This window comes from Styela clava, chromosome 2 (genome assembly GCF_964204865.1).
Source record: "Styela clava chromosome 2, kaStyClav1.hap1.2, whole genome shotgun sequence".
Taxonomy (NCBI): Eukaryota; Metazoa; Chordata; class Ascidiacea; order Stolidobranchia; family Styelidae; genus Styela; species Styela clava.
In genome coordinates, this window is record NC_135251.1 from 18,627,754 (window position 1) to 18,639,766 (window position 12,013).

At 36.2% G+C, this 12,013-nt stretch overlaps 1 protein-coding gene across 1 annotated transcript; it reads right to left on the minus strand.

Moving 5' to 3' along the window:
* Positions 1-2,531: 2,531 nt before the first annotated feature.
* Positions 2,532-11,549, minus strand: LOC120335246 (mitochondrial enolase superfamily member 1-like). Its single transcript, XM_039402725.2, has 14 exons — positions 11,149-11,549; positions 10,867-10,975; positions 10,139-10,254; positions 9,576-9,662; positions 8,476-8,543; positions 8,323-8,393; positions 7,722-7,804; positions 7,533-7,567; positions 7,039-7,126; positions 6,130-6,264; positions 5,333-5,504; positions 4,026-4,125; positions 3,846-3,927; positions 2,532-2,711 (listed from the first exon to the last, which is right to left on the minus strand). Exons 1-14 carry the CDS (start codon positions 11,236-11,238, stop codon positions 2,604-2,606), a joined length of 1,344 nt encoding a protein of 447 aa, XP_039258659.2. The 5' UTR covers positions 11,239-11,549; the 3' UTR covers positions 2,532-2,603.
* Positions 11,550-12,013: the final 464 nt, after the last annotated feature.

Sequence of the window (12,013 nt, forward strand, 5' to 3'; positions counted from 1 at the left end):
CAAATATTTTTCTAGGTTGTCAGCCATCTAACATTGTTTCGAATTCCTCACCTGCCTTACAATGCAGTGATAACAAACAGCTTTGTTTGGTCATTATCCAAATCTGACTACGCCACAGCCTTTCTCCTATTTATGTATTATGATATAAACAAACAAACTTGGTCATTTCAAAATTTTTACACATTCCTGCCCAACCCCCTTTGAGGAGTCCGGGATATATTATGCTGCTATTGCTCAAACATATGTAGGTTCCTGTGGATTGTGAGATAGGTCGCGGCAACAAAAGATATTTAGTCTAAATCAGTGGTCGGCAACCTTTTTCAAGTGACGGTGCAATAAATTATACACATTAGGAAATTACTGTTGTCAATATACTAGAAACGACGGTGATGCTATTTTAGGCGATATTTCAATTTGTTTGTTGGCCATTAACTGTTCCCACATTGGAGATATGGTCGACATTGACACACGTTACGTGTTTCTTGAATCCAGCCTACTACGTTTCGTTTTTGTAGTTATCAATATGGAAAACCAGGCCTTACATTAATAAGATTTATGGGAGGGTAACAATCAATGCCTGTTAACCTTTCTGACCTTAGTCTGGGTATTGATGTGATGTTTTGCCAAAACTAATTATTTTACTCGATGTGCCAACTTTATGATTATCTTGATTCTGAAGTATAGAATTAGCACTGACTAGGTATGACCGGTTAGCTACGAGCCAGTAGTGGTGTAGTCACGTTTAGAGATGTATCGGCAATATCGGTCAATTTTTCTGTATCGGCTGAGTGTATACCGATATATTTTGCTTTTTAATATGATCCAAAATATTTTAAAAAATAAGATAGAATCTTGAAATTATTTTATGCTTGGATTGATCGTGAACTATGAGCCATTCACATGTCGGGAATAGGATTCACCTGTTTTTAGCTATTTATCAGCCAAACTGGCTCAACTAATTTGGCTATTTTAGCTGCTAAATTTTCAATATTACATGGTAATTATGAAGAAATATATCGATCAAATATTAGTGAATGTTCCGATGTGTAATATACAAAATACGACGTTATATTGACATTGAACAATTGAATTGAACATTGAGATTACTAGCGTTAGTACTCAACGCATCTGAACCAATTAACACTTTTGATCCAAAAAATCAATTTCTTATTATGTGATATATCTCGTTTTCAATCTGAAATATTGTGCGCTATCAACATTTCTCAAAGACTATTGTTTTAACCCGTCTGTCCTGCACATTGGAGGTAATAATTATAGTATCCGAATATCGGCCGGCAATATCGGCATCACCGTTTTAAGCTAATATCGGATCGGTATCAGTGACAACAGTGGTATTGATGCATCTCTAGTCACGTTCTCAGCGAGAATCATCCGGCAATATCGGCATCGCCGTTCTAGTCACGTTCTCAGCGAAAATCTTTTGTTGGAGATGCCGTATTCGGATTGATGAGAGACATTCTTATACGGGCGTAGAGGAAACAATTGACCTAGCATGACATGGCAAAGTCAGACATGCTGCTCAAAAGTGTTGTGCCTGTCTAGTTTTGGTTTGCTGTTGGGTGCTGTTTTTCGTCGTAAGGTTAGTGGTTATATTGTAGGGGTTTTATTACGGCCTTGTCCATTTTTGTGTCCCCTCTCTGCGGACCGGCAGTAATCTTTCCGCGGACCGGCGATGGGCCGCGGCCCGGTGGTTGCCGACCACTGGTCTAAATCATACAAATGAGCACTTTATAGCCGGCCCAGGGATTAATTGCTAAGGCTTAGCCACCTGCGCCTGTTCCGCTCAATGTTTTCTGATCCATCTCCTACACAGTGATGTTGATCTCCATCTAACTGGTCACAAGTCTTGTACAACAACATGAACTTTGACAAGATATGGATGTATATTGCACATATATTAGTAAGTAAAAGTTGAATTGAGAAAATAGTAACACTAAATCACAACCAGGGCTGCGGAGTCTTAGTTTAGTGGCTTCTTGGGATTCAGAGTTCAAACCATGAAGTGGACTAGAAACTTATAAATGTAGGCTTGCTTTCTCCAAATTGTTGTTTATGATAGTCATAAATAACATGTATACAATTCCACAGAAGTGATCACATCAATCCTATTGTTTCACAGTAAAGCAATAGTAGTGATCAACTTCCCAGTGAAATGGTGGAAAAAGTTATGAAAACAACACTTACAATGACTCTGTAAAGGCAAAATAGTTGATGTAATAGTAACATAATGTTGCATAAATTATAAAGCACCTTCCCCATAGGTTGTATACAGATAAAGATTATGAACAGTAAAAAAATGCTATTTTTTGAACTGCCATAAAACTTCTAGCAAAAAAGTCTGAACTGAACTAATGGTAAATTTGGCATAATGTAGTTGTAATATATCGTGGCTTACAGTTGTACATAATTATGTAAATATAGCATGGATAATCAATTGGTTATATGCAATAAAGTTGCACAGACAGGTAACAGTTATTAAATGATTTAATTGTAGTAAAACAGAAATCACATGTACAATATTAGGGCATTTTATGATTAATATATGCTATGTAATTACGATTTATTCATGGGCAATTAATTGCTCACAATGTAAACTTTCCTTCTTTTAAAAGCTTTTGCCAAACTGCACCAGTTGGATATTCATAATCTGAGATTGATTCTGTTTTCATTTCAGAGCTGAATCCTGGGTCCTAGAAAAAGGGAAGTCAAATTATTTGACCGTTACTTTACACCAGGGGTCGGCAACCTACGGCCCGCGGGCCGTGTCCGGCCCACATCCGTTGCGCTTCACTGATTTTGTCGATTATATTCTTCACGCAAAAGAATTTACGTGTAGACTAAATTATATTATAACGTAACAAGTATACAATTCACAATTACTCGTTTAATGAGCCTATAATTTAATTATAATTTAGACAAATGGCAACAAAACACAGAAAAGTTGATGCAAAGTGCAAATGGTTTATTGGAGCAAAAAATATTCAAATGGTCAGTCTTCGCGCGCTGCTTAAAATTTAACTTCTGATCTGTGTGATAAAATGTGATTCATCGGTCATCCATTAGATTTTTAACTTTCTAAAAATATGTGCGGCCCACCAATGACTTGCAACCTTTAATTTTGGCCTGCGGGCGGCAAAAGGTTGCCGACCCCTGCTTTACACTGTATTATCTTGATTAAAATAAGGTAACTTTGCCTAAGATCAGAGACGCGGCAATCTTTGCCATTGATTGGCTGACATTATCGCTGGTTAGTATATTGTCATCCTTCATTACAGTTTTTGCATATGGAACAATTAACCAACTTCTAGTAATCAGACAGGACGCCATGGTCAGGATATTTATCACGCTAGTAAGGGTTTATTAATTAAGCATACTTCCATCTCCCCACAGATAAATACACATCCTATCCGGCGATTTAAATAATTGGCGGCGGTGTGGCGCATCGTGCTAATCGTTAGGAATACGCTCGCCACCGCATCTCTGATTACCCCTCGTGGGATCGCAGGTTCGTCTCCCATGCAGGGATGATCATGTGCGAGAGGATTGCTGGACTCCTCGCCGCCGTAGGGTGGTTCACGTAACCGCTGGTCGGTTACGGCTTCCTCCACCATCAAGTCCATGCTTCCGAAAACAAATAACTGGCTAACTAATCCCATACCTGACCTGGACTGGTGACCGGACGAGAGGCCGTGTTTCGCCATATGATTAAGCCGTCTTATCGTCTTTTCTCTCCCCCGGTATAAACATGTAAATCCTATCCTATCCTAACAACCTTGACATAGACATAATTTATTATGCACATAATCACAGCTAATGACAGTTACCTTGGGTGCAGTATACGCAGCATTCTTTATTACAACAGGATCAACAAAATGTTCATGAAGATGATCAACATATTCACATACCCTGTAAAATAATATGTTGCATATTAACCCTTCATCGCATACACTGAGTGAGTGATTAAAATACATTAATCTGAGTTACATAAGAAAAAAAAACAATACCTGTCCTCTGTTGTGCCAGAAACACAAAGATAGTCAAACATAATTATATGTTGAACTAATTCACACAAACCAACTCCTCCTGCATGTGGACAAACTGCAACTGAAAAAAAATATGGAAAAATTTGTCAGACAATGAATAGTGTACAATCTGAATTCTGAACATAGTTAAATAAAAGACCATTTTTATGAAAATATTTTTCAGTGATTTGAATGTTAGAGTTGTAACTTGTCTGACAATGAATTTACTAGCTAACAAGGCTGTGGAGTCGGAGTTGAAACAAATTTTGGCTCCTACACTGGGTAAGAATGACCTTGCCCCGACTTTGACCCCCGACCCCTTTGGTTTGTAAAAAATTTAATTCAGACACCCAGGTTCAAATTCCGAGAAAATCATGTTAAGATGATAAAAACTTTGGTGTATGTATGCAAATGCAAGCTTTCCTCGATAAACTGTTTAAAATGTTTAGTAAAGTTAATGCTTTTTAAGATTCTGTAGAAGATTCTTCTATCACTATTGAATGTCTGAAATTCGAACTGTGGGAAATTCGGAATGCCGGCTCCCGACTTAAGTAAAAACATGCCAAACTCAACTCCACAAACCTGGTAGCTGCCGAATATATACATCAGAAGTCTCGATCGATATAAAATTTTACATTTTAATCCTAGAGTGATGAATTGATCATTTCAATTAGGCCACAACTGACCAGCACTCACATAAGGTTAAAGATATAACTGGTTCAAACCCTGTGCCCACCACATTCTTGTATAATAACTTGAGTAACAACAACACAATTATTGTCCTCACATCATAAAACATTTACTTACTACTAACATTGGCAATATGTTTTCAATAGAATCTTCCCTTTATATTTTAATTAACGGTTAGAAGACCGATCAATTTGGCAATGGCAACCATTACAAAATTATCAATATGGTATGGCAAATAATTTTTTTCTTTTTCTAGTATTTATTTTTATTTTTTGTTTACTGTATAGTATACCCTAAATTTATCGCGTTTTATTTTTACTTAAATAATTTCTCAGTGGTTGTGTGTGTGTGGCTGGTGGGTGCATGTGAGCGTGTGTGAAATAACTTTATAATTTTAGGTGAGTAAACACGTACCACTTCCTCTTGGCAAAACCTTCCATCTTATATTTTGTACATTACAAACCTTATCTAAGGTTTCGTTTGCTCCCCTGATTTCATAATCAGTTTTTATTTATTTGTTCTTATCTGTCAAATGTATTGTTATGCTGATTATGGAGTCGAAATAAACTTATACCTATACCAAGCACTGAGAGACTAACCTCCATATTTTTTAGCCATTAGCAATACAGCAATGTTTTCATTTATAGATCCAAGTCTGCAACTATCGATCTGACAATATTTAATCTTTCCATCTCTGATGAATTGTTTAAACATGACACGATTTTGACAGCATTCCCCGGTTGCTACACCTATGCCGTATGGTTCCATTGCCTGTAAAAAATTCCGCAATAGCAAATAATCTGACAAGATATGGCAAGAGAGTTATGTTATGAAATTATGATACATTAGTGTTTTTACAAAGTTTCATTATTGCTACTGTTAATTAAAGTAGAATTTGGCGACTGCCTCATCGTGCAAAGCGTATAAACACACATGCCATCGCACCACCCATTACCCTGCTATAGGGTTCACAGGTCAAATCTTGCAGGGATAATTACGGTATCTGCACGAGTGCGGCTGGACCCCTCACTGTTGCAGGGTGGTTCATTTAATCACCATACGGACAAATTAGGAATTCATCCACCACCATATCACACTATTTCCGTTCCCTGGAAATTAATCTGGACTAATTATCGTGGTGGGAACGAGGCAGAGGTTTGCAATATTAATAAGCCAATGAGGTTTTCCTTCCTCAAGATGAATATTTAAATCTTATACTTTTAAATTATGAAATTATTAAAAATGACAATTTTAGACATGACTGTGGAGATTTACCACGAACAAAAAATTGACTAGCATAAATTAACCAAATGCCCGCAACCCTACTTAACTGAAACTGCAATTGATGTTTAAACTCTAATTAACCTCTGAGAAATCACCAACAAGTAACCCTTACCTCTGCAATAACTCTGTGTCCTTGAACATCATCAGGACTTGTTGGTTCTTCAATCCACTTAAGTTTAAACTGAGTCAAGTTTTTCATCCATTCAATTGCATCTTTGACATCCCATCTCTGGTTGGCATCAACCATCTACAAGATTGTATAATGTTAAGAAACTAACGGTGAAATACCAGTATAACTAATTCTAACTTTTAATAGCGATTTAGCATATCTAAATTTCGAATTCATGAAATTAAGAAATTGAATAAACAAAACTACCCAGGGTTGGCAAAATGGGTAATTGAACTGAACATAACAAACTGGAAGATAACTGTGATCCCAAATTCAGTAGCCTCTTACATTCAAGTGGCCATTCATATTGATCTTTTATTAGAGCAAAATGGAATGTATTAAAAATTTATTTCATAATTCAACTTAGCTATGATGTAGCGACAAACAGACTAGACTCTGTGTTTCACACATCACGCTAAGCACTGGGAATACATTTGTCATCGCACCTCTGATTACCCCACCCGGGGTTGCAGGTTCTTATCTCCTGAAGATTATGTGCAAAAGGATTGCTGGACTCTCAGCAACTTCCTCTGCTATCAAGTCCATGCATCTGAAACAAATAACTCACATATTCTCATATTTGACATGGACTTATAAAGTGTTAGGAGGTCGTGGTTCGTCACATTATGATTGAGCCGTCCTGTCGACTCCTTTCTCCCTGACGATGAATACAAAAATCCTATCATAAAATTCTCAGAACATTGGAATTTGGATAATCATTACATATAGTCCAGTATACCTTGAATGAATTTGTTTGGGTCAAGCACTTAATAATGGGGGTATGTCAGATAAATTATTTGATTAAATTGATAGACAATTCATGCATATCAAACTGCAAATCTATTATTTCACCATTTCCATATCTGGTCCAATTTTTTCTCGAATGATGCGGCATCGTCTTATATCATCTTCTAAATTAGCACCAACTTTGACTTTGAATCTATCAAAACAATTAACTGAATTGTATTTGTCTTCGTCCATAGACCTACTGAAAAACATACTCAAGTATGCAATCCACAAATAAAGGCAAATGCTATGCAATGTGAGCTTAAGACAGACAAGATGGAATACCTAGCATAATCTATATTCTATACAACCAATAAAAATAAAAAATCAAGTGTCCTTTACCAGTTCATATTTCAAAGAATAGCCACTTAATGCTTAATAACGATTATTAAAATATTTCTGCCAAGAGCCAAACATTTTCAGTCTTAAGCTAAGCAGTATTACATATCTGTGGAAAAGTTTGGTGGAATTTGGTGATCCAATCATACTTCAGACAGGCCAATATCCCTCTCACATTGAAAATTCATTTAAGAGAAATTACTACTTAGATTCTCACTTACTTGGTCCAACCCTCTTCCAATGCCTCTTTGCAAAGCTGAAAGAAAAAACACATATTATGCTAAATAAATTTTTACAGGAAACTATGCCAAGAGGAAATGATATTCCACATGGAACTGAACAAAACTGGTTAGTACATCAACTGTAATTGAAGATAACGAGACTTAATTTTTCTAATCCACAATATTCACCTTTGTTAAATATTCATCAGAATACCCCAGCCAAGCCGCTGAAGTTGTGTACGCGGGATAGCCTTTCTCTAGCAGAATCTTTTCTGTGAAGCAAAAAAGAGCATGATAATAATCACACGATTATTTCCACATATAAGCAGACTCCCTAAATACGGTCCTATAACGGTGAATTTATAAAAATTAGCATATAAACCTACCCTATGAATTGTACGTTCTTATCGTGGGAACTTAGCATGGTCTGAGTTGTAGCTGTTGAAATTAAGTTAGCATAATGACATTTAGTTTGAGTGTGATCAGAGTTATGCGCGTATAAGACCCTTAGTTCAGAAAATTTTGAAATGAACTCGGCTTATATGCAAGGATATAAAGTGATTATAAATTCTTTTTCCATGAATTACAGACATGTAGAACTCATCATTTCGTAGTTGTATTCTTGTTAGTATTGACTGCTTGTAGTCTCGCATAATTTCGATGTTTTTTTTACCTTTTAGTGGCCTTGTGGTACTTTACCACAGATAAGTCTTTATTACTTCTGTATGAGGGCGTGTTTTGAGCAAATTTTCTTAGAAAAAAAATCAAATGATCAACTATCTCTACATACCTCTATCTTGCTTGGTTGCTTCATTTTTCTTTAACATTTCCAATGCTTCTTCCTTAGAAATAGCATCAGTTCTGAGTTGATTAAAACAAAATATGTTAAAAAATTGCACAATGAAAATGGGAAATTGTTATCATTGTAGAGAATGTAACTTACATGTAACTGAAATCTACCAATGATATAATCTGTTCTGGGGACATGTCAGCAAGAAGTTTCCAGACTGGCTAAAAAATAACGCAAATAAGTTAAATTTCTATTCACATTGGGTACACAGAGAAGTCTAAGCATTACAGATATGCAAAATATCAATTACGCATCTGCGTTCAAATTGTGTGTTACTGATTCATGCAATTTCTTATAAAAATATTGGATTGTCACAATAATAAAAACAAGAATAAATATGACTATTAGAATTTCATCTTTTGCCCAGAGTCAGTTCTCATTACATCTTAACCAGGTTTGTGTTATTTCAATTTTAAAATTTTTTACAAATTCATAGTTTTCTTACATCATTTGATACACATTTATATGTCACCATTAGTTGCATGAAGCACTTCAATTTTTTTTTACCTAATTTAGTACATGACTACATGAACACCCTGTATAACCTCTTGCTTCTGAGAAAGGCTTTTATTAATCAGCCACATAGGCCAGTAATTTCCAACCTTTTTGGTGGAATGGGAAACCCAATAAAACATTCCAAAAGATCGAGAAACCCCTGTGTAATAGTTTGTCTTAATAATATATACCCAGTGGTGGGATCTAGCCTGTTCGCACCGGTTATATAGAACCGTCTCGCCGAATTTTATGAGATCAGCGAACTGGTTGGAATTACTGGTTACTGTCATTGACTTTTTGTAACAGAACCAACTGAAAAATATGACTTTTGTAATGGAACCGGCTGACAAAAAATTTGAATCCCACCACTGTATATACCTATATATACAGTAAATCAAACCCAATAGTGTTGAAACAAAATGATCTTGTAAGTGTAGCAACTAGCAAGTTTAATATTAGTTGTAAACCTCATTTGGTATTTGATATATCCAAACAATATAATGTTTAGACTCTCAGATTTAAAAGGGAACTTGCAAAACCTCTAGACAATCTTGTTCTGGTAATCAGCAGCGTTAATGCTAACGCTTGACAAACAATGTGCAGAGTTGGCTTAGATCCAGTCGCCGTTCTTTTAAGTCAACAAATTATGTAAATGTTTGAATGCCACTTTCTACACAAGATAAAATAAATAAAATTACCTTATTTTCTTTCTTTGCCCACAGATCCCATAATGCATTGAAAACTGCTGAAGCTGCAATGTGAACAACACCTTTCTCTGGTCCGAGCTAAATTGTTTTGCAAATAACAAATTAATTAAATTATAACTGGCAGCATTGAAGACATTTGTATTCTCAATAACGCAATTATTTATTTATCTGACTTATTCATATGCCTTTATCTCTGAACAAGGCCCCGCAAAGCAACTACTGCTAGGCAAGAAGCTACATCAAATTGAAAGATCAAAATATTTGTTGTTCAACCTTTCCTACGCAATTTATTACACCCTGGGTGGGGTGGTGGGAATGGGATTTGAACCTATGATGCAATCACTAGGCCACCACAATCTGAATTCTATAGCCAACAAAACACAGGTCAAAAAGTAGACAGTGGTCAAACTGTTGACTCAGCATGTCCTACAAAACGATGACTGGCAAAAAGTTTCTGAAACAGGGTATAAATTAGTTGAGCAATGTCAACAATAATATTCATTGATCGTAAACAAACTCATGCCTGTTAGTACGACAGAACATGTATTTCTCACCCATCTAAGCTGTCCATCACGAACGATTTCTTGCCAAAATTTTCCAAAACCCTGAAATACATCTTTTATATTTCTGCCAAGGATTCTGGGTCTTATGACTTCAATTGCCTTCACAACTAAAAATAATGTCATTATTAAGTTTCAATGCAAAAATTACATTTATACCATAAGTAATATGAAATAAGTTTTGAATATGGGTTCATAACACGATACATAGCGCAATTTTAACTCTTCATCAAAAAATTTGAATTCCGGACAATACCAGCAGACTTTTAGCGTTGAATTGAAGCCTTGAAAGATTGCACCACGACAGGTTGTTTGAATAAATGGAAATAATAAGACTAGTAATTCCCAAAATGTGCGTCATGAATTATCAATCCATTTACTAAAACTAAAAGATCTTTTCTCATATACCCATGTTTAGAACTTGACTTAAATGATGTTCATTGTCTGTTAAAATAAAGGTTGAAAGAAAAGTACAGATATATCAGTATATCGGGACTATGTCAGATACTCAGTTGGGTTTCGATTCTTTATTAATACTGTAATAACATAAAAACAAGCTCCAGAGTTGAATAATTGAATGTAGATATCCTGCAGCATTTTGACTTCATAAAGTTGTCAAAGTCTCTTTCCAGAGCATCATGTGCAATACAGAAAGTCTGAGAGTCAAATAGTCATTAGTATTCCTTGAAACTACCACATTCAGTATCAAGAACCAATATTACCAATGTCAGTTCCTTTTCCAAGTGTAAAAGTTAGGCCATGCCCAATAATGCCATCTGATGAATCAGTCTTCAAAGTAACATATGCAGCAGAATAGTCCACTTCCCCATGCTGTTAAATATAGTTGAAATATCATAATAAAGTAATAGAAAGTTGAGAATATTTCTGCATTAATTAGGTAACGTATATCTGTTATATTGCAGTATTACTTTTCAAACAGGGCTACTTTGCTTTTTCTACGTTACTGACCTGAGTCAATCACTGAATCAGGAGTTAAAACTCACCATAGCATCTGATCCATGATGTCCCATTGAAGTGGGAAATCGGATATCCCATACTTTTAATTCAGTGACTACACAGTCAAACTTATCCATTTTTATTCTAGTCTTGCACTGGCACTGGTGGGATATATCACTGAGTAATTATATAACCCCTGAACTGTCTGCCGAAATAAGGAGGTCGGGTTATAGCAGCCTATGCCACAGTTCTAGCTATATGCAAATCGAAATCTAGGAACTGGAAATTTGTCGCCGGGGCAAATTGATGTGGTTCAAATCAATTGTTGGTGGTGCATTTTTGCATGGCAGCATGGCCAAAACATCCGCGAGTCGAGTGTGGATGTCAATGGGTGCAGTTCAGGAATGCAAATGCACAAGGGTACAAAGACGAAGGAACCTTACAGTAAGATAAGAGGAAAGCTGATAAGACAGCTTAAACATAGGGCAAACTATGGCCTCTCGTCTAGTCGTCAGGTTGCCAGTTTATGTCGAGTACCGTACGGTATGGGGTTAGTTAGCTAGTCATTTATTCATTATTCCAGATACTGAGATACCGGTACATGGACTTGATGGTGGAGGAAAGTATCAAAGGTATAGGCTCTAAGTTGGTTCAGTGGTTCCCAAACTTTTCAATATCGTTACCGGTAACTTACCTATAAATCGAATTACCATACCATACTGCCATAAACTCAATTACGGTACCTACCCCTTTTATGAAAATAAAAACTATGTACCGCCGGTACGGTACCGGTACCGGTAAGCCACAGAATACCGGTAGGGTTTCAGAAGAGCGGAATCTTCGCCAAACCAAAGAACATTCTAAATGCAGAAATGTAGGATAGGACTGAGGCCATCCACCAAGCTGCCAAGA